The 23,938-nt window shown below is 40.9% G+C and overlaps 1 protein-coding gene across 2 annotated transcripts in view; it reads left to right on the top strand.

Moving 5' to 3' along the window:
- LOC138102690 (polyadenylate-binding protein-interacting protein 1-like) overlaps positions 1-23,938 on the top strand; it is a 45,894-nt gene that overhangs the window by 4,394 nt on the left and 17,562 nt on the right. For both annotated transcript variants that reach the window (XM_069000410.1, XM_069000409.1), the window contains exons 3-6: positions 4,201-4,389; positions 7,851-7,963; positions 9,196-9,307; positions 10,583-10,708. In XM_069000410.1, the coding sequence (XP_068856511.1) occupies positions 4,201-4,389; positions 7,851-7,963; positions 9,196-9,307; positions 10,583-10,708 (540 nt within the window). The remainder of the gene's footprint in view (positions 1-4,200; positions 4,390-7,850; positions 7,964-9,195; positions 9,308-10,582; positions 10,709-23,938) is intronic.

Below are 23,938 nucleotides of genomic sequence, written 5' to 3'. Positions count from 1 at the left end.
ATGTTATGAATACAAGTGACTCATCTGTTAACAAAAATAAGTCTTAAAATGGTAGCAAAACCTAGAACATTTATTTGGAAGTATGTTGTAGGAACCCATGTCTAATCAGAGTATACTAGGGATAGAATAGTGATGTTTCAGACTTGTTAGTCCTTCACTATTACCAAGTTTGGGGATTTTTTTGTTTGTTAGTTTTTGTTGTTATTTTTTCGAGGTTTGTTTTTGTTTTTTTTTTTTTTTTTACTTTAATGGCTGAATTAATTTTATAAACTGGGTCTACCTGCAATTAAAATAAGGAATTTAGCACACTTTACTATTACACAGATTTTTCACCATGGGTTTTAAAATTTGAAACAAAGCAATTTTGAGAAACTTTAGTTTTTCTTACTTACAAGTTATACTTAGCTTTCATTTATAATGTTCCCTGAAATTTTTAGATCTGAAAACTCATGTTGTTTTTTTGCTATTTATTAAACATTTATTGTTTTAGAAATAATGTGTTGGTTGATTCCTTGTTTGATTGTACATTACTGTAATTACTATGTGTGTCCATATAACATTTGATTGTTAGATTATTTAATCTCCAGTTAGTTCTGATACTCAGAATTATTAGCTACCTGTGAAGATACTTTAAGGGCTACAGCATCCAAGGCATACTAGATTTTTCAGAAAAACTTTACCAGGACTTTGGGGAGGAAAGATCTCTGTGGGATTCTCTCTTTGCATACAGCTGTCCATCCCATTGGAAATTGTGGGTATCTGCAGTAGAACTGGTAACTAGATTTAGGTTTGGATTGCCAGTAGGAAATGTCAGACTTGTTCTCTGACATGGGTATATGAGAATAATATGACTGTTACTCTATCAGAAGGGCATAATTATCTCAATTCATAGTTTTAGGAGTGGGATTTGTATTATCTTAGGTGGAATTTCCCCTCCACCTCCTTTTTTTTTTCTTCAACTAATTTCCAAAAGGAGGCTAAGCAGCCTCACTAGTGGAGTTTATACTTTTAGTCATACATTAAGGTGCCAACTAAATCACCTATTCATGTCATATGAGGTATGTACCTGCAACAGTCTTTATACCTAATTTTGCAATATCTATTGTATATTTGCTGAGTAGGTATAATCTGAAGATAAAAAACCAAAACTTGTTCCTAAGAAGTCTCAAGAAATCAAATCAATAATAAATTATTGGTGACTAAGTTCCTAAGTGGAAATGTTATGAATACTTTTCAGGTAAAGGAAAGTGGTAATTAGCACATGTACTGAAACAGAACCAGAGAGCAAATTTGGCTCGTGGATCTTTTCCATAGACTTTCTGGTTTTATCTTTATGTAACTTGGAGGAATTTCAGTACCTACTTAGCCTTTTCATTATGTCTTTAAACTCATGAACTGATTCTTAGTAGAAGAGAAGCAAATCTATTATCTTAAAGTTAGTGACTCTTTTATTTGTTGTGAATAATCCAGGATCCCATCTGATAGCTATCAAACATAAAGGAGAAGGATTAGAAGTGTTGGCTTGACTGAGAAATGATTTAGATTATTAGAAAATTTCTAGTCGACTTTCATGACTTTGAATCGTAAATTTATAATGAGTATGTGAACTTATAGCCTCCTGTTAGCTAACTGCTGCTTAAAAATAACCAAGAGGAATTTCTTTTACTTTCCCTTAGTTGATACAGTACGTGGTTCTATCTCCTTTGTTAAAGGTTAAAATCTGCCAGTGAGAAACGAGTGGTTTATGTCTAGAAGTTACTGGACTAAATCTAATTAGTTTTTAAAGTATTGAGTGTTCCAAATTTAGCAATATACAGCATATAATAAAGTTTAAATTATTATTTTTTCCTCTCCCATTTGTTCTGTTCCCTGGCATAGTTAATAAAACCTAGACTGCCTTTGAAGTTGCATAATTAGTATAGGTAGATGAATGTGGTGCTGAGTTTAGCCTCTGTGGTTAGCCTTTTAATTACAAAATGGGAAGGATTTTCAGCAATGTGTATCTGTCTTTCTCCACGGTTCATATCCAGAGCTTTTATCTTTCACAGATCCATGTTGTTTTGCAGTAGAGGAGAGAATGAGGTATTTTGAAGACAGAAAGTAAAGGATATCCCCTTGTTAAGGGAGGGATGGTGGGGAGAGGGAGAATGTAATTATAAACCTTATCAGTGTATTTATGTCCACAAAGTAAAGAAAAAGTGGTTATCATTTTTAGCTTGATTTTTCATTAGAGTAGATATATTTAAATATTTTTCACATTAAATAGTAGATCAGCTGAGAATTCTGATATCTTGTATGTTACCCTTATGTCTTGAATCACTAATTATGTCAGCTCTTTAGCAGTCCCTCTTCAGGTTCCTGCTTGCTCTTCTGAGATCTCATGAGATACTTTTCACAATCTTTTGTACAGTATGAAAAGGTGAATTATTGGTACTGTGTTATTACTAGTTACATCACAAAGTATATTGATTCCTATGCTATTCCTCTCATATACTAGCATTGTAATTATCCAGGACAGCATTGACTTTAGAGACTGTTACATACATTCATTTCTGAATGGACAAAATTAGTGGGTTGCTCCTGGTTGAATGCCAGGCACCCACCAAAGCCTCTCTCTCCCTCCCCTCTGCAGCTGGACAGGGGAGAGAAAATATAACAAGTGTTCATGAGTTGAGGTAAGGATCAGGAGGTGATCACTCACCAAATACTGTCATGAGCAAAACAGGCTTGAATTAGAGATATGAATTTAATTTATTACTAACAAAAATCAGAGCAGGATAATGAGAAGTAAAATAAGACCTTAAAAACACCTTCCCCCCCTTTCCCAGCTCTACCTTCTCTCCCCTCAGCAACACAGGGAAACGGGAATGGGGGTTATGGTCAGTTCATCACCCATTGTTCCTGCCACTGCTCTAGGAGAGGAGTCAGAGTCTTTCTCTTGCTCCAGCGTGGAGTTCCTCCCATGGGAGACAGTCCTCCATGAACTTCTCCAATGTGAGTCCACCCCACAGGCAACAGCTCTCCCAAACTGCTCCACCGTGGGTCACTCTTACACAGGGTCAGTCCTTCAAGGACAGGCTGCTCCAGTGTGGGTCCCCCAGAGGGTCACAAGTCCTACCAGGAAACCTATTCCAGTGTGGGCTCCTCTCTCCATGGGTCTGTAAGTCTCTTCCAGGACCCTGCTCCAGCACAAGCATCTCACAGGATCACAGCCTCCTCTCAGGCATCCCCTGCTCCCCCATGGGCTCTTCCAGGAGCTGCAGGTGGATCTCCGCATCCCTGTGGCCCTCTCTGGGCTGCAGGGGCACAGCTGCCTCACCATGGTCTTCACCACGGGCTGCAGGGGAATCTCAGCTCCAGTGCCTGGAGCACCTCCTGCCCCTCCTGCACTGACCTTGGTGTCTGCAGAGTTGTTCCTCTCACATATCACTCTGCTCTCCTCTGGCCCCAATTACATCTGCGCAATAACTTTTTTTTCTTCTTAACTATGTTATCCCCGAGGCATCACTGCCATCTCTGACTGACCCAGCCTTGGCCAGTGGTGGGTCCGTCATGGAGCTGGCTGGCGTTGGCTCTGCCAGACATGGGGGAAGATTCCAGCAGCTTCTCACAGAAGCTACCCCTACAGTTCCCCCTGCTACCAAAACCTGGCCACACAAACCAAATAGAGCGGCTTTCTGTTCCATCAGCAGGAGCATAAACATTGATAAAGTATGCATTATTTCCTGGCTATATTTTATACATGGGAACATTACACTGTATTTTATTTCTGGAATTTCTCCCCCTCCTGCATATTTTGGAGCACTTTTGCACTCTAGGTAAGCTCAAAATATTTTGTTTCCAATTTTCAATTATTTTTTCTTCTACAGTTCATATAGCTGTAGCACAGTTTGTGTGTGCAGCAGGAAAGGCTGTTGAGCCTCAGTTTGGTAATTTTATTCTTAGCAGGTATACTTATGTGTTAGTTTGTTAGTTAATCTTACAGTCAATTTGGCAAACTAATTTCTTTTTAATCTGTCTTTTGATGTGTTTTGCTGGGAGACCTTAATCTCTATAAAAACATGTTACCTAGTTCTTGACTACTAGAGTTTTTTGATGCAGAGGTCTATATTTGCTAAAATGTTTAAGTGAAATGTGTAACTGTGACAACTTTATTTAAGGTTCCTTTTAAATAGCTGGTATATTCTTTCACTGCTATAGGATTCTTCCTTTGAAGATGGATATGATGGCTATCTGACTTTGGCGGAATATGTACAAGACTTTCTAAATCACCTCGCCGAGCAACCAGGTTGTTTTGAAACTGAAATAGAGCAGTTTGCCGAAACAGTGAATGGCTGGGTCACTGCAGATGAAACTTTGCAAGAACTTGTTGAACTCGTATATCAACAGGTAGCCTGTGTATTCTGTCTTAACATGGATGTTATGCCTCTGTTACCTAGTGTGCAAGATATGCATACTAGTATTATTTGTTATATGATTGTGCCTACGTAGTATTTTAAAGGTTTGAATTTTTCTTTTTAGACTGAAATGTATAGGGAAAGATTTTTCTCAATAAACTGTAATGATAGCTCAAGTGAGGTATACTTGGCTGGTTGATAAATTTCCCTAACTTATTCTGTTTCCTTTGTTGTGTATTTGAATCTTTCAGGTCACATACTAGAGTTGAAATTACAGCAGTTCATTAAAGAAGTTATATTTTAATTGCTAGATTTACATAGCAGAGACTCTCAGTTGTACATTTTTATTCTATCCTACAAAAAATATTCTTCATAATAGAAATTTTTTTGTTCTTTTGTATTTAAAAAAAATTATACCTACTTTAGGAAATGCTCTTTTTACTGACAGGCTTTGTTCTTCATTTGGTATGATAACTATTTCAGAACATCATAATTAGAAAAAAGGAAAGCTAGTCTGCTGGTAACTAGGTCTAGTCCCATTGATGGTCGTGGAAATGAGGACAGAGACCTTGAGCTGAACTCTGTACTAATTGGGGGAGCCATTGGAAAAAACTGCTTAATCTGTGTTTCTTAGCAAATGAGCTGCTGCTACTGTCTTCTGGGCTTGCTGCAGAAAATGAAGTCACAATTCTGCTTGCTATTTATTACATTAGTTATCTCCCATTTTACTGAGTTGCTTTCAAATTTTACATTGAAGAATGTAAACTATGCACCTTTTAAGTGCAGATACTTGCAGATTTTTTTTCTGTGAAATAATCTGGGGTATGTAGAACCTGCATGATTGTCACACATAGTACAGAACTGTAGAGTCTTAAGTTTCTTACTATAATACAGAATTGATACACATTTAATTCAGAACAGTTTAGTTAGACATTAAGATTACTTGTGCTGTGTTTGGCAGCATCATTTTTTCATCCTTTATTTGGACACATGGAGAAAAGTTAATAAAAGTTGAAAATATCCATATAACTTTATTTAAAGAAACTTGATAGATGTTTAATACATTTACTCTTGTTTAATATAAGTATTTTAATGTTGCCTCTTTTTCTGTCCCCCTATTTAAAACAAGTCTGATGTTAGGGTTGGATGTGCCTTCCTTAACTGAGAAGCATTGAGTGTTATCAGTCTGAAAGATAATTTTTTCTGAAAAATAAAACTTTGCTCAGTGCAAAATGCTGTCCTAGTATCCAAAAGCACATGATTTCAACTTCATTGTATGTCAGGATATGACAGTGTTTGAGTGTCAGTCAACTATGCTTATTCTTCTGTCTTGAGCCTCTGCTCAAGTATTAGTTTTTACTCGTCCTGGTTTATCACAAAACTTCATTTAAATATGCTGAAGTGTGTTTATAAGCATCTGTGTCAGTGATGTTTGAGCAGATCTACAGATGCTAGGTTTGTGAAGGAAAAAAGGCTAAAATAAAAGAAACTGAAATCCTGTACAATCTTCCCTTCATCTGGGTATCAAGTATCTTAGCCTGTCTGTAAGACTTAATTATATACTTTCCCCCGTTCTTCCTAATCCATTTATGTCTTGACAGAGTGAAGTGCCAGTTAGCTTGTTTTCCAAAGAACCCTCTGACTTCATAGCTTAAGTCTTGACTATTGTGTAGTTAATATTGTGTACTGTTGCTGTTACAGCAAGTAAAATTTCTCAAGATGTGTATTGGTAGGCTAGCCTTCATGCTTAGATTTTTACTTTTTTGGAGTTGGAAATAAACTAGGATTAAAAAGCAACAATAGTTCTGGGAAGACATTATTGTACTATAATGACTGGTTAGTAAGATATGAGATGTATTTATTTATTTATTTATTTTATTTATGTCTCTGTGTGCTATGCCAGGTCAGAATACCCCAAATGGCATTGGTTCAGTATTTGATGCAACCACAAATACAGACCAACTAATTGGGAAGATAATGGTTTAAAAAAATACAGAACACAGATGACATTTGAAGTAGTTGGTGGTTTTGACTGTGTGGTGGTTTGTTTTGTTGGGATTTTGTTGGTTTGTTTTGTGTGTTTTGTGGTGGTTTGGGGGGGTTTGCCTTATAAAAAGGGGACCACCTCTTCTAGTCCAAGCAACTGATTGAACTAAAGTACCAAAAAGCTCGTTAGCTATTTCATGTGCCTCTTACTGGAAACTAAAGTTGATTTGACTTTCTTAATTACTTAAATTTGTTGTATCTTTCAAAGATATCTCAGTTCTTTCCAGCAGTGTAATGCACATAGTACAGTTATGTTTAGTGCATATTTTCCTCTGCCTGTAGAAGGTAAGTAGCTATAATGCATTGACAGGAAAATGGCAAGATGCTTTTTCAAACATGTTAGAAGCAGAAGGATGCAAACACTTTTATAGCACTGATAGATGTAAAAAGAATGTTCAAAGATGATAAAGCCAAGGGAGAAGTTTAATGAATTCTTATTATCCATGGGTTTTTTTTTTTCGCAGAGCTGATCGAATTACTTAGACCAGAGCCTCTTTTCACTGAAGCTATATCTGAGAAATAATATCAAACTCAAGTCTTGTTAGAAGAGAGCTCAGAACAAATGAGCAGTAATAAATTGCCAAAATAAGGGAATGTTCTACTTTAAGTTCTAAGAGAGGTTGAATGTAAACACTAATGGATTCCAAATTACTTTTACCACCTCTTGTAATTTTCAAGTATCAGTTTCAAAGCAAAATATTTTTCAGACAGTGTATAACTTATGCTGTGGAATTTCATTGCCACCACCTATTTTTAGATTATTAAAGTGTAAATATTCAAAGTAACAGGACTTGTTTTAGAAAAAAGGACTTATCAAGAACTATTAACTGTAATGATACAGTTTTAATATCTGAATCAGAAGTTTGCTATTCTGCAGTTTTCTGGAGCATGTACAGGAGTAAGTATTTATCTTCATTTACCATGTTCTTGTACTCTTTCCCTGAGCATTACTTATTGCCAAAAATAAAAATCTGGGATAAATAGCTCTTAGACTGAATGAAGGTGATGTATTTATTTTAACACAGTTTGGTCCTTAAAAAAAAGTCATAATGTCCACTCTTGATTTTGTTTTTTTTTTTTAATAAGCAGTTTGAAAGTGACTTTCAGATACTCTTTGGTGTAGGTCACAATGGAGAAGTAGAATTGAGGACAAATGGCACAATGCTGGTTATTTTCTTAAAGCCACAAAATCAGTATAATGAACTTCAAAGTGCTGAAATGCATATACCAAAGTGTTTATGAGATAAAAAAATTAACATGAGAAATAGTAATTATTAATCTTCTGTTCTTCAATTGTCTAGTCAACTGTTGTTAAAGACAAATTTTCAAAAATCTCTTAAAGATATTTCCTGATAACCTAATCATGACTTCTCTGAATAATTTATTTTTCCACTTTTATTTTGGAAGGCCACATCTGTCCCAAACTTTTCCTACATGGGAGCACGGTTATGTAACTATCTATCTCACCATCTAACCATTAGTCCACAAAGTAGGAGCTTTCGGCAGTTGTTACTTCAAAGGTCAGTATCAGTGTGTCATTTTAAGCCTGTTACTTTCTCAGGTTGTCTTCCTTTTTTGTATGTAACTCTTAACATAGTGTGCATATTTAAAATAGAAATTTAGATTGAGGATTATTAAAGCATAGGTACATACTAGATATCTAACACATATTTTTAAATTTTTAATATGAAAATAGGACTCCAAGTTCTGTAGGCTCCTTTCAGTTGAGTATATTGTACTGATACCAAGTTATAGGATAAATTTGAAAGGTATGCAACTTTAAATGTATACGAAATGCATGTATATGTACTGTCTTTGACTCTTTCCAGGGCTTATTTCATTGTGTTTTTTCTTTAATTACTCTTTTGGCTGGAGTTGCTATGAAAGGTTTATTTGTTGGTTTGCTAACCGACTTTACACCTATGATGCATAAAATCCAGAAGGATAAATTTCTTCAATTTTCAGTTACTACAGAATTTGAGGGATTAAGGTATAATAATGACTAGACTTCACAGTTGACAAAAATGCAACATTTTTTAAATTGATGTATTTCCTTTTAAATCTTACTGTATGACACTTGAAGGAATAGTGCTCTTTAATACTTCAGAATTCTTTAGAAATTAGTCTTTTTCTTTAAGGACTTTTGTCTTCCTAAGCTCCAGACTTGCTTCTTATTTTAAAAGTTTCCCTTAGTCCACCTATGTTTAGGAGTAAAGGCATGATAAACTTAACACAGTTGTTGAATATTAAAAAATTACCTCACTGTGATATTATCTTAATCCTCACTGTTTGCATTTATATCTAAATTTTGCTTCTGTCACTTAAAATGGTAGGATAAAGAATTTATCAAATAAGTATAAAGGCATCTAAAACAATGTAGGCAGCACCCTGAAAGGGGGAAAACGTCTTTCAGAGTACACCTATTTTATTTCTGTTGATGTTTGTCTGCCCATGTTAAACTTCTTGGAGCCATATTCTAATATATAAACTGTGTAACTGTCTTTTAATTTTTACATGTTGCAATTTGTCCTATTTCGTTTTGCTTTCTCAGATATCTCAGTGCTCACCTAGAAGAACAAAAATCTATATTCTTTGTGAAGTCCTCTCACTTCCTTCACAAATCAAGCTTCCTACTGTTCGGCATTTAATAGTTATAATGCAGTGAATAAGTTCTTAGCATTCTATTAAATAAGTAGTATGTTGCATATCTTGGGTTGTCTATAGATTATATGATTTTTTTTAATGTTTTCAGGTGTCAAACAGAGTATGAAAACAGAGATGAAGCTGCCAAAGGAGATGAGACTGCTCGAAAACAATTTCATGCCTTTGTGTTGTTCTTAGCTGAACTTTACCTTAACCTAGAGGTAAGAAGAAAGTTGTATGTCATTCATATTCATTAATTTTTGTTGTGTTTAGGTAAACACTAAAATGGAATATCATTTGAGGTGTGGGTTTTTTGAGTTTGTTTTTTTAAAGGGAAAGGGGAATAAAGTAAAAGAACTTTAGAACAGTTTAATTCTAATGTGTGTCCAAGAAACAGATAAACGAAAAAGGACAAGATCATCAGAAGAGAAATGTATAAAGATTAAAAAAAAGTGTAAGAATACATAAAAAGAACCAGCCATAAACCACCTTTGGAATGAAGCTTTTGGTATTTTCTTTTGTCTAGTAAACCCACCAGATTACTACACTTAAACAATATAGAAAATGTTACAACCTAGCAGAAGCAGATTAGTATCGGTAACCCATGTAATTCAGTATTCAGCCACTAATAGGAGCTATTATCAAATGCTTGAGGAAGGCATGGGAATCTTCAAAATTAACAATTAAAAATGCAGACCTTGAAAGATATTTCTTCTGAAGGTTGAGTCCTTGGCTTATGCATGAAGCATGAAATTTTGTATTTAGATCAGGTTTTTTTGTTTCTGATATGTACAAAAAAATGTATGTACACATAAAAATTCTTTGACTCTTATACCCGTGAGTTCAGTAAGTTCACTGACTGCTGTAGTGTCCTTAAACTATATTTTTCACTGCTTTATTTCAAAGGTTTGATTTAAGCAGACACTGCTAAAATGTTTTGCTGGCATGAGGAAAGAAAACTCTGACTCTTCCATTTGAATTCATAAGTGGGCCATGAAATCTAATTTTCACTTGCTAGAAGTGAAAAGGAAGCTTTCCAAAGGATTTGGGGGAGGGGAAGTTGCCCAGTTTGGAGTACCATTTATTTTTAAAGCATTTTTTCTAATTTTTAAATATATAAAGAATGCCTTCTAGAAGTAAGGTACTCTACAGCTGCAGAGAATGCATAAGGTAGGATGGGAAAAGAGCATGGGATTTGAGAATTTGGGATGATGTGGATCACTTGCCAGGCATTTTGCAGCGTTCCTTAGCAATTAGCAAAGAAACAAAATGCTAGGCAGGCATTGTTATGTATATGTCAGAATTGCAAGGATACTACTCTATATTCTAGAAATAGTTGCGGTATTTGACATGTTCTTTCAACTGAAGAGCTCAACTATGTTAATCACAAACCAAATCATACAGCATTTGAGAGAGAAAATGTGACTAAATTAATTTCTAAAACTTAAGTCTTTTAAATGTAGTTGAGTTTTGGTTTTTTTAAATATATTTTGCAGATTAAAGGAACAAAGGGACAGGTTACACGAGCAGAAATTCTTCAAGAAGGTCTTCGAGAATTACTAAATGTGCTCTTCTCTAATCCTGTGGATAATAATTTGATGTGTGCAGTGAAACTGCTGAAGGTGAGTAATGCAGTACTTGTGCTCGAGGCACGAGCTCTGGCAAGCCCCCGGTCAGAGAGAGTCCAGTTGCGTTACTTCTGTGCATCGCTGAAGCGACTTTGGCATCAAGAAAGGTGCTGCTGGCTGAGCTAGCTAGCTTGCTTCTCGGCAGAGGAAACACAGCAGGAGCCAAAGGTATCGACTCAAGTTAGCTTGGAGACAAAGGAAGAGAGAGGCTGTTCTGGTCTGACACCTAACAGGTTTATTGTTAGAAGTTTCGCAACCCAAACAAGCTCGGAAGGGATGGAATTCGATGGGATGCTTCCCTGAGGCTTGTCCTCACTTTTATAGGGAATTTGAAAACCGCGGCAAAAGGGGAAAACAACCAATGAGTTACAAGCCAGGGTGAGGATACAATTTAACAAGAACCACTGGGGGAAACCGAGAGGCGGGAGTTATAACAAAGAACAAATGAACAACCAAGTAACCGAGAATTTTCCCGAACCAGGGGAGGCGGCTTGTACCCGGGTGCCGCCCAGGAGGGGTGTGGCTTAGTCTTCTGGGCCGCCCATCGACCCCCCCTCTGAGTCTGCCTCTCTGGGAAACTCGATCTGGGGGATGGGCTGGGATTGATTGGCATCTCGCTGCCCCAGCCCCGACATGGGCTGGGTCACAGCAACATCTCCCCCTTTTTTATTACCTTGAAATGAGGGGGAAGGCTTAAGGGATTTCAAAACCAAACACTTAAAAATGGGAAGAGCTAATAAAATTAACAACTCCATAATGAAACCCCATACAATGTCCTTGATAATGGAGGGAATACGGCTGCTGAAGCTCCTGGTGGACGAAGAGAGACTGGAGGCAGAAAAGATGTTTTTAAACCAGTTGCTGCCCTCTGCACGCAGGTTGTCAACTTGGGCACGAATTTCCTTAATTTTGGCATGGATGGACTTGCTCTTTGACAAAAAGTCTATACAGCAGAGTCCTTCAAACTCATCGCAGACATGGCCGTGGACGAGGAGAAGGAAATCGATGGCAGCTCGATTTTGTAATGTCGCCTGCTTTGCTTTTTCTTCCTCAGCTAAAAGCTGGCTGAGGACGGAGGACGTGGCTTGGGTGTTTTCCCTAGCCAGCAAGAAATCTGCTCAAGTTCTCCAAGGGCCTTAGCTGCCGCCACCCATGGCATGAAAATTGACATGATAACTCTTTTAGAATGAGGCCAATTAGTGACCGAATTATCACAATCATCAGGGATTTTGTAAATTGACCCAGCCTGATAAGCCGAATTTTGCCACTTGAGAAGTTGAGCCCTGTCTGGGGTGAGAGTGGTCAAATGCCCCAGAGTGCAGGGGCCTCCTGTGAGAAATGGTGGGATTCTGTTCCACGCCCGCTCCCCACAGATTAAGAATAAACCCTCCGGCAGCACCTTGCTGTGACCGATGGAGTTGGAAACTGACAAAGCCATATTGTGACACTAACTCTGGGTTTTATAGATTCTGTTAAAAGGCCTGACTGGGAATTGGTGTTCTGGATTGCTATAGTGTGAGTTAAAACAAAAGGCTGCCCCAGCAGACCCCTGAAGAAGTAATTCTTGGGGCTCCTGTATGGCTACCGGAAGTTTCCGCATCCACCGGCCCCAGCAGTGGGGCTGGAGGATGTGGGTGTCATGGGTGTAGGCAACAAACTCCTCAGCGTACAAGGGAATATGAACAAGGCAGGAAGACATTGGGTCCTTTGCCCCATCCGTGCCCAAGCATATCCCCGTCTGGTTGAGGGCTTGGGCCAGCGATACCCACATGATGTTTTGTGGCTGCGGTATGATCCATGCCTTGCCTCGTTGGTGGTGGCACAGGAGGAGCTGCAGCAGCAGGTGGGACAGCAGCAGGTAGGAGGTTATCACTCAGTCAAGGGTGGTAACTTTAGGAAAAGTATAACGCCAATATGATTAACACAAATAAAATTAACTTAAATAACAATGGCTCCCTTAGATTCCCCCTCTTTCAAAACAAAGCTGAGGAGTCATTTTGGGAAGGGAGACACATTTTAAGGAGACTGGGAAGTGGAGGGTTTGTTTTCAGGCCTGGAGGAGGAGTCTTTTTTCCAGGTGTCTTGGTTTTTCTTCTTTTCCAGGCTGTGGCAGCTTCTTTCCTTTGCTTGGCATCTGCAGGTGGTCTCAAAAAGGGTTTGATCCACTTCCCAGGGATCCATCTTGGACCTTCTGGGGTGGAAACACACCCGTAGCCTCTACCGTGGGTGACTAGGGGGTACGGGCCACGGATTTGTAAAGTGTCAGGGTCTTTTATTAGGACCTCAGGTCTCTCAGTCAGTTTATGTTTGGCAGAGTTTGGGAAGTGTCTCATTATGGGAGGATCAGGTTCGTCATAGGAACAGTTTAAAAAGTTCAAAGTGAACAACGCTTTGGAAAGTCTTATGATGGGGGCAGCGATCTCACTGCCGCCTTTTTGTTGTTCTAACAGTCTTTTCAGTGTTTGATGTTTCCTTCCCATGATGGCTTGGCCTGTGGGTGAATGTCGCGGGTTGGGTTTGTAACCGGGCGGAAACACCAATTTAGTGTAGTGGTTTGGTCTAAAATACTCATTACTGTTTATCTTCTGTGAGATAAGAATTAGGAGAAATGCAAAGCAGGCACCAACTTGAATGAATATAAAGAAGTTTATTAATAGACCTAAAAGAAGAAAAGAAAAAAATTATACCACCTTTAGAACTCTCCTCCTCCCCCCACCTTCCTCCCGTCTCCCACTGACAATGTAAAGACAACCCTTAAGATGTTCAGTCTGTTTACCACTTCCATAATAACCTGGTTCAGTCCATTTAGAAAGAGAAGTCTCTTTTTGCTCATGCTATGAAAACAGTATCACACCGAGACAGCCACCCACTTCCAAATATTGTTCAGTCCATTTAGGAAGAGGAGTCTCTCTGCTTGCGATGTGAGTCCCTTCCCCCGACTTGCAGCTTTTCCCGCAACTGCTTTCGAGGGTCCACTCTTGAAGTTTTTCGGGGTACAATTTTAAGGTTGAGCTGTTCAGAAACAAAAAAAACAGAGGCCCTTCTCCTTCCCTGGGAGCAAAGGGTCATCTTCATCTTTAAGACTATCTCTGGAAGCATCTCTAGGAATTGAGGTTTTTCTCCTTTCCTCTTTGGAGCAAAAGTCCTCATCTGGTTCATCTCTCTCTGTCCAAACTTCTCATGAAATTACAGCTGTGTCAGCATCTGCCTATCTCAGCGCAGGTGCTTCTGCTTATGAGTTGAACACTCCACCCCCCATATCTTCATGAAATTACAATGGGATACTCTGATATATCATAGCTTCACAACAGACTTTCAGCTTTAAGCATCTCCTCTCTCTCTTCCCTCAGGTTTTCAGCTCTTCACAGCAATAAAAGGGTTAATCTCACCTCGGCCTTGCAGCTGGAATGTGGCTTATCGCAGTTGGTCACCTGACCTCTGCCGGACAGAGGTGCCGCTTTGCTGAATCTCGGCCGCAGTGGAGAGGGGGGGGTTCCGAGCCTCTCCGGCTGCCCACGGCAAGGCAGTGGGGGGGGGTTCCATGGCTGGAACAGGCCCATGGCTCCAGGCTGGCTGTGGCCCGGCCCGGCCTGGCCCAAGCAGGGCCTGGCCGGGCCCGCTGGCCCCCACACGGGGCCTGCAGCCACCTGTCCCAGCGCCGGAAACGAGAGAGAGCTTGGGGGGGAGTTTGTCTATTCTTAAGTGTGTATCACAGAGGCGGTCACAACTTTAAGTGGCTTAAAGAATTGTCCATATTCAAACTGGCCAGCTGATAGGTTCTATCAGGTCCCAGAGGAAACTGTAAGCACCCCTTAGCAAGGATATCCCTTCCGGGACTATGCTTGCTAACCTATGACAGGGATTCCAGTGATGTGATCCACACCCCACTCATTCATGAATGTCTTTAACTCTGCAGAGGTGTATGCTGGGCCATTGTCAGTTTTTATTTTATTTGGTGTCCCCAACACAGCAAAGGCCTGGACTAGGTGGTTGATAACGTCTTTGGCCCTCTCCCCACAGTGGGCTGAGGCAAAGGTCGTGCCAGAAAAGGTATCCACAGAAACATGAATATATTTCTGGCGGCCAAATTGGGGGAAGTGGGTGACATCTGTTTGCCATACTTCACAACTGCCTAGGCCTCGGGGGTTAACCCCTTGACCTAATGATGGAAGCTGATGCTTTTGGCAGTTGGGGCATGTCGCCACAAAGGCTTTTGCCTGGTCTCTAGTGAGGTGGAACACTCGGAAGAGAGCTGGAGCATTTTGATGGAACATTGCATGGCTCAGCTGGGCTTGCTGGAATCTGTTAGGCAGATTCGCTGACTCAATGGGCATAGCTAGGGCATCTGCTCTCCTGTTCCCTTCGGCAATAAATCCTGGCAGGTCAGTGTGTGATCTCACATGCATGACATAGAATGGGTGCTTTCGGTGGGAGATCAGTTGAATCAGTTTCAAAAGCAAGTTATGAATTTTTGGGTTTGCAACCTCCTTTAGTAAGGCTCTCTCTGCCCTGGAAACTACACCTGCTACATAGGCTGAATCAGTTATCAGATTAAATGGTTCACTGAACCGCTCAAATGTTCTGACCACGGCTGCAAGTTCTGCCACTTGTGGGGATCCTTCAACTACCTGCACATCAGACTCCCACTTCTGAGTGCAGGGATCCTTCCGTGGGATGACAGACTTGCGGGAACTTCTGGAACCATCTGAAAAGATTTTCAAGGCATTTAACGGTTTTCTGCTTTGAATTTCTTTTGGAATCAGTTTGAAGACTGAAGTAAACAGTCTGTGTTTTGGATGGTGTATAGAAATTTGGCCTGTGTAGCTGTCTAGGGCGAATTGGAGGTGCACGTTGTTTTGAAGGAGGTTATCAAGTGAATCGATTGCCAATGGTAAATAGATACATGTAAAGTCACACCCTGCAAGGGTGCGGAGGTGGGATCTATCTTTCATCACCAACTGAGCCATGAGCTCCTGTGGCATTGTGATACTTTTGGACTGCTGTTGCGAGAGGAAAACCCACTCGATGATTAAGAGGGGATCACTCTGCACCTCATCCCATTGAAATATCCGCCCGTGAAGGTATGGCATTTCCCCTAATACAATAAATTGAAAAGGCAGACCTGGGGCGCAGCGGTGTGCCTGCCAGGACAACAGCACTTCCTGTACCTTACAGATGGACTGTCTTGCCTCCTCTGTTTGATGCCTAGGTGATGTGAGGTTATCTTTCCCTCACAGAAGGTTGAACAGAGGAGCGAGATCTTCTGTTGTCAGCCCTAGGAGTGGCCTCACCCAATTTATGGTCCCTCAGAGCTGATGGAGTTCCTGCAAGGTCTTGGGGTTATCATTAATTTTGACTTTTTGGGGAACCCCAGTCTGTTCATGGATTTTCAGTGCAAGGTATTTAGATGGAGAGGTTTTCTGGACCTTTTCGGCCTGGATTTCAAATCCATTGGCCTCTAAGGCTTCGATTACATTCCCCAATGTCCAGTCTAAATAGGGTTGGTTAGGAGCACACGCCAAAACATCATCCATATAATGGAGCACTATTGCCTTTGCTGCTAACTTTCTGATGGGGGACAGAATGCAAGCTACATACCACTGGCAGATGGGTGAGTTTTTCATGCCTTGCGGCAGAACTCGCCACTGATAGCGCTGCATGGGAGCCTTTAGGTTGATGGAAGGTACCGAGAAGGCAAACCAGGGTGCATCGTCTGGGTGTAGAGGGATCTGGAAGAAGCAGTCTTTAATATCGATGACTGCTAACTTCCACTGCCTAGGGAGCATAGACGGTGAAGGCATTCTGGGCTGCAGGGGTCCTGTGAGAAAAGAGACAACTCTTAGTTAAAAATTAAAACAATTTATTAAAAACGGAAAAATTGAAAAATTACAAAAATTAGCAAAATATAAAAATTTGGGATCCTATGGCTCGATAGATGGTATGCCCCAGGAGCGCAGGGATTTTAGATCTTCTGGCTGAAACAGCACTAGACCTCAGGTAGAGAAAAAGGGCTTGCAGTGCTAGGCTCGCTTTTGGCTGGTCCAAAAGCCAAAAAAATTACTAAAGGCTCCTTAATAGGAGTAGGCTTTCCCAGCACTGAACTCCACCTCAGCAAGGCTGGAGAGAAAGGAGTGTCTTTCTCTGGCCCGTTGTTTTATAGTGCCTTTGCTCCGCCCCAGTCCGCCCACAGCCCACCCCTTAGGTTTAAAGTGATTGGTGTTTTCCCTTTGACAGATTATCTCTGTCCACCAATGGCTCATCCTTGTCAGAGGGGTGGTATTAGTTGAGACAAGGGTCATTAAAATTCAGGTTGCTATGGTACTTGCCTACAGGGTAATGGCTATGGAGGTTGGGCTGTTTGTTGGAACTGGGGTTTTGAAATTTGCCTTGGAACCAAAGTACAAGTAAAAACACCAAAAAATACATCCAACACATCTTAAAACACTTGTAAAAGTATACAGTAAACACAGGAAAGATAACTCTTATGGTGTACAAGTGATTAATGTTTGAAAAGGGATTTTAACCGGGAACTTTTAACTGGGGAATTTTTACTGGGAAGGGTGCAAATAAACTGCTTTGAACAAGTGAACACCATAATAATAAAACTTGATTTGTGTACCTGGGCTGATGGGTTAATTTTAACATTCAATTTAAAAATATTTAACTCAAAATTAATTAATTAAAGCACTTAATACGCAAAGACCAAGCACAAATAGGGATTTCATGTATGACAAGTCCCCCCTTTTTCTCTTATGCTCGCATCTTTGGTCTTTGCATTTAAGTGGAGGTGGATAGCTCTTCAGGGATAGATTCAAGCTCTTTAAAACTGTCCCACACTTGCTGGGCAATTTTTCTCTCCTTTCTGGTTTTCTTATTATTACTATTATTGATATACATAATCTTTTGAGCGAATGGTGGATGCTGCTGTTGTCCTTGAAGATCCTGGATCAGTGGCATGCTTTGGACGACAGTGGTGATTAGACGGATGAAACAAGGGATTAAACAAGGGAGAAAAATAAGTCCTGTAAGGGAAAGTCCAACAGTAATTAAAGCTTTCTTCCACCATTCTCCTTGGAAAATATTTCCCCACCATTCAGAAGTGATCAAGGGCTGCCATTTCTGCACTGGAACATGGGCTAGTTTCCTGATGTTTTGGGTAATCTTGGTGATGGCTTCACCGTGATCATCAATGTGGATGCAGCAGTCTGAGGTGTTAAACTTGCCGCATACTCCACCTTCTTCTGCCAGTAAATAGTCCAATACCAGCCGATTTTGGTGCACGGCTGCTTGAGTTTGCCCTTGCTGTGTGTTAAGCAGTTCAAGAGCAAGAGAGGTCTCATTAGTGATTACCTCAATTCGTGCTTGCAGTCTGATGATCTGGTTTAGCATGTAGATGGGAGTTCGGTACCCCCAGCTCCCATCTTGTGCCCATGTTGCAGGTCCATAAGTCTCTAGGATCCTCTCGGCTGGCCACTCTTCTTCTCCCCATCTCTGGGTCCCTCCTATTACATGTCTCTTAGTACGGGAAAGTTCATCATAAAGGGAGATTCCAAGGTGGGCTCCAGCGTTTTCAGCAAGTAGGAAGAAGTTTGGTTGAATGGCTCCAAGAGTGCAGCTCCCTTTCCAGCGAGGTGGTAAGTTGGAGTAAGCTCGGTTACCACAGATCCAATAGAGGTCTTGTGGTGCTTCCTAGAAGTGGGGTTGTATACTTGCTGCTGTGATCCAGTACTTGGAAATTTGTGGCAGGACAGAGTATGGATTTCCTTGATCCCAGCACTGCCAGAGTTTTTTAACGGGATTCAAAATGCAATTTTTGTTTTTAACCTTTTCTGCAGACCAGAATACATCTGGTTCTTGGGGTATCCACCAGTGTTTTTGCCCATCAGTTACCAGGTACCTTTTGCATATTGTCTCACCAACTTCTTCTAAAAATTTTCTTCCTTTCCTCCAGATGCATTCTTCTCCAATAACAGTATTGCTTAGCAGCCAGGTTTCATTGTCATGTCGGGTTGTGGGGGAAAGATTACTCAGTCGGAGTAAATCGGGGGGTCCAAGACTGACTCCCCGCCAAGGCCAACTTTCCGATTCTAAAGTTCCTCCGCACACCCAGCAATTTGTTAAATTTAGCTGTTGTCCAATCCTTTCTGCCAGGTCAATAAATAAGTTTTTCCTTGACATCAAAGGATTGTTTTCCTTTTGTTTTTCCTTTTCTTTTATGACCACCTCTTGGATCAGGTCGGTGTCATAGGTCTTTCTTTTTAACAAATCTTCTGTCTTGGTTATGTATCTAAAATTGAAACAGAGCCAATTGTCTTGGGAGGGGCACTCTCCCTTCTGCTTATGTATTTGGGTGCCAATGTTTCTGCCAATCCAATACCTGTGACCTTTTTCTGAGCAGATACTCAGCCCTGTTATGTTGTAACAAGATGGATTAACATAAGCATGTGCTCGGAAAAAGTGTCGAATTTGGAATGAGCTTCCTTCTGCCTGATACACAGTCTTGTAACATCTGTTACGGTGGCTGTCGGCTGCTTGTGTAAAGGGAGGCCAGAGGACCCAGAGACAGATGACATTTAGTAGCAGGATGTTGCTCACTTTCCCCTTTAGGCAGACCCGAGAGGAGCTGTCAGCATTTGGGTTGCCTCTGCTGGTGGGGCTTGTCATCTTTGCTTCTTTAGTCCTTTCTTTAGGCTTCTCACCTTCAGATGGTCCTTCAGTGATCTCAGGCTTCTGGAAACTCATGGTTATTTTGGGGTTGGCCTTGTCAAAGATTAGAGTTATCATGCCCGTAATTTTGGAGTCTGATTGGACTGTTATTGAAAGAGAATGCTGGCTTCAAATGGAGCCTTACTATACAGTTGATGTGACAATATGGTTGTGTGAAGGCAGAATCTGTAAAAGGGAATAACAAAGAACAGAATTAACAGCGAAATATTTTCAACTTAATTTAACAACTTGTAGCTAGCACTTATTACCGAGGTATAACTGGGGATAAACTGCACTTATTAACGGGGTATAACTGGGGAAGAACTGGGAGTACAGGGTTTTATTAACTTGGACTGAGGGATGCTGAGTGGAGCTTTCAAACAGGGTGTTTAGTTTGATGGTTTGTCTAGAGGTTTCTTTTCTTCAATTGGTGGTGCTACCGGACCCTTCACCCTCTTGATGTGTGTCCAGCCCTTTTCAAATGTTCGGACAGCTGTTTCAGTGGTTAGCTGGACCTGAAATGGACCTTCCCAAGATGGGGTTAATGACTTTTCTTTCCAGGATTTTATTAACACCCAGTCACCTGGATTGATGTGATGTAAATTAAAATCAAGTGGGGGAGTTTGTGGAAGAAAACCTCTTTCCCTTAGCAACTCCAGATTTTTGGCAATTATCTGTACATATTGTTGTACATTGGTGTTTCCACACTCTTTCACATTCAGCTCTTGTGGTGTAGCAAGGTAGGGCAATCCATACAACATCTCATATGGTGAACAACCCAAATCAGATCTTGGCTGCGTTCTGATTCTAAGAAGAGCAAGTGGAAGGCATTTTACCCAGGTCCATTTTGTTTCCAGCATTAATTTTGTGAGGGTGTTCTTGATTGTCTGGTTCATCCGTTCCACTCTCCCAGAGCTCTGCGGATGCCACGGGGTATGTAATCTCCAATTTGTTCCTAATTGCTGAGCTAATTGTTGTACAATTTGGGAGGTAAAACGGGTACCTCGATCTGAATCTATGCGGTGGACTATCCCGTAACGGGGGATAATTTGCCCGCGGATCACCTTACTCACTGTCTGGGCTGTTGCATTGACAGTTGGAATAGCTTCCACCCAGTGAGTAAGGTGATCAATGATTACCAATAGGTATTTCCACCTCTGGACAGGAGGCATTTCTGTAAAGTCAATTTGAATGTTTTGGAAAGGCCTGATTGCTAATTCAATTCCTCCTCCAGTGTTCTTTTTCATTACCTTTTTGTTAACTTTTTTGACAGATTACACAGTCCCGGGTTATTTGGTTGGCTATTTCATAAACACCAGTGCATCCAAAGGTTCTGAGATAGTGATCCGCCACAGCCTTTGAACCCCAATGATTGCTTTGGTGGATATTTTGTAGAATTTCTCGGGTTAAATTTTTGTTTAATATTTGGCGTTTATCTGGTAAATACCAGCGGCCTTGAGAATCCTCGTTAGCTCCAACTAAAACTAATTTTTGTTTTTCCTGATCAGTAAAAATGGGCGTGGGTAAAATGTTAGTTTGTGGAATAGTGTCAGATGTGGTGGTGTTGGTTGGAAGTTGGTTCACTTCCATGACTTTTACCTCTTCTTCCACTGCTGCTTCTTTTGCTGCCAAGTCTGCTAGGTTGTTCCCTCGAGCTTCTTTTGTGGTTCCTGATTGATGGCCTGGAATATGCACCACTGAGATCACCTGAGGCAGTTGCAGTGCTTTTAGAATTTTTAGAATCAATTCCTTATGTAGGATATCTTTCCCTTTGGTGTTTAGGAACCCCCTTTCGGACCAGATTTTTCCAAAGGTGTGGACTACGCCATAAGCGTATCTGGAGTCAGTGTAAATGGTCCCGATGCTTCCTGCTAGTCGGTGGAGTGCTTTTTCTAGGGCATAGAGCTCACAGACTTGAGCTGACCAGGTTGATGGTAATTTGCCCTTTTCTAGCACGCACATTTGGTGTCCATCGACCACTGAATAGCCAGAGCATCGTTTTCCATCCACCACTCGAGATGACCCATCAATGAAGAGGATTTCCCCTTCATTGAGGGGGCAGTCCACCAGGTCCTCTCTGACTTTTGTTTGGATGTCAATTATCTCAATGCAATTGTGTTCAATTTCTTTTTCTGATGGGGTCCCATAAAGAAATTGAGCTGGATTTTGATGTGTACAAACAACTAACCTCAGGTGGTCCGAGTGCATGAGAATGGCTTCATGTTTGACTATTCTTGGGTCAGTTAACCACTCTGCAGCCCTGTGAGCTAAAATGGTTTTGATTGAGTGTGGTGTATGCACTGTCAAGTCTCCACCAAAAATGAGTTTTTGACTCTCCGAGACCAGAACGGCTGCTGCGGCGATGAACTGGATGCAGACGGACCATCCTCTGGACACTGGATCCAGTAATTTGGAAAGGAAAGCAACTGGTTCCTGACTCCACCCCACTCTTGGGTCAAGACGCCATAGGCAATTCCCTTCTCCACATTAACAAATAGATTGAAGGGCTTTTCTAGTGAAGGGAGGCTTAAAACAGGTGCTTTTGTTAATTTCTCTTTCAGATTTTGTAATTTTTGTGTGTCTGAATTAGTCCAATTAAAAGGTTCTTCTTCCATTAGTTTTTCATATAAAAATTTGGCAGATTGTGAATACTGATCAATCCACAGTCTGCAGTATCCAAATAGGCCTAATAATTGCCGAATTTCTCGTTTTGAAGTTGGAGGTGGTAAATTTAGGATTCCTTCTACTCTTTCGGCACTGAGTTTTTTTGTGCCATGGCCAATTAGATGTCCCAAATACTTCACCTCCCATAGCACAAATTGTAATTTAGGTTTTGACACCCTCAGCCCGTTCCTCCCTAGAAAATTCAGTAACTGAATTATAGCAGCTCTTACCATAGACTCCTGTTCCCCAGAGAGGAGCAGGTCGTCTATGTACTGAGTTACCTGAATCCCTTCGGGTGGAGAAAAGGAACTTAGCAAATCTTCTAGCGCTTGGCCGAAGAGTGTGGGTGCCTCGGTGTAACCTTGAGGCAGGCGAGTCCAGCGCAGCTGCTGCTTCCGTCCAGTGTCTGGATCCTCCCAGGTAAATGCAAAGATGTCTCTGCAATGAGAATCTAGAGGACATGACCAGAAAGCATCTTTAAGGTCAATAACAGAGAACCAGGCATGTGCTGGGGGTACCCGACTCAGGAGTGTATAGGGGTCCTGCACCAGTGGATACCTGGTTTGGACTCTCTTATTGAACTCACGCAGATCTTGTACAAGCCGGAATGACTTATCTGGTTTCTGGACAGCCAAAATTGGAGTGTTGTAAGTGGATTTGCAGGTCTCAAGAATTCCATCTTGAAATAAGTCCATGATAACAGGCTTCAGGCCCTTTCTTTTGTCCTTGGAGAGGGGATATTGTGGTATCCGTACTGGCTGGCTATTTGGGAGCAACTCAATTGTTAGAGGTGTGATGTCCATTTTTCCACGGTTGCCAGGTTTGGCCCACACTACCAGGTCAATGTGTTGCTCATCTACTAAAGATAAAACAAACAATTTAGTGGTCATTTTTCCACCTTGCGGCACCACCCCAACCCTCAGAGGTATTTGGAAGTCACGTCCTAAAAGATTGATCCCAACTTGAGGTAGGTATAGCACGTCCCCTGTATGGGTGCGTCCTTGTACGGAAAAGGTTATATTTTTAATTACAGGAACAGCGAGCTTTCACCATTAGCACCATATATATCTAATGTATCTTGAGAAATAAAACATCCTGGAGGTGTTTCAGTGACACAGATTCTTTCAGCACCTGTGTCCACCAAAAACTCCACTTGTTGTCTCTGGGGTCCAGCTTCTAATTTTATCAAGGGCTCTTTAAGATGTTTTGCCCCAGAGAATAAAGCCCCTGACCCCTTCAGTTGTTCAAAATTTGTCCCTCCATTTTGAGGACTCCTTGGTCTCTCTGCTTTTTAAAACAGTACCACTGCCCGTGGCCTGGTTTATTACAGTATGTTCAAATTAGCCTCTTAGGTCCTTGAACAATTGAGGTAGATTGTATATTGCAAGCGCAAACCTGTGGCTGTTGCTGAGGGCAAATTTGGGTTTGCTGTTGTGGGGTGCCCCCTTGGAAAGTTCTTTGTGTAGGAGGGTTGTGAATTGGAGCACTAGTACTGTTGTTCATTATTCGGCTTTTAGCCTTCATCCTCTCTTCATCCCTCCTAACAAAGACCTTTTGGGCTTCCTCCAGTAATTCATCTAGTTCCCTCTCTGGCCATTTTTCCAATTTTTCCAATTTTTTCCTGATGTCAGGCCAGGAGTGAAGCACAAAATGTACCTTTAGCATAGTTTTGCCTCCTTCACTGTCTAAATCAATGACAGAATAAAGCTGGATGTTATTCCTTAACTGAGCCATCCAAGCTGTTGGGGACTCATCCTTTTCCTGTTCCCCACAAAATGCCTTTTTCATATTATTAACTCGAGGAACAGCTTCTCTAATCCATTTTATAATTAAATTTCTGTAGTCTTTCATGTT

This window comes from Aphelocoma coerulescens (assembly GCF_041296385.1).
Source record: "Aphelocoma coerulescens isolate FSJ_1873_10779 chromosome W unlocalized genomic scaffold, UR_Acoe_1.0 ChrW_unloc_scaf_1, whole genome shotgun sequence".
Taxonomy (NCBI): domain Eukaryota; kingdom Metazoa; phylum Chordata; class Aves; order Passeriformes; family Corvidae; genus Aphelocoma; species Aphelocoma coerulescens.
This window is presented reverse-complemented; position numbering and strand designations above follow the sequence as displayed.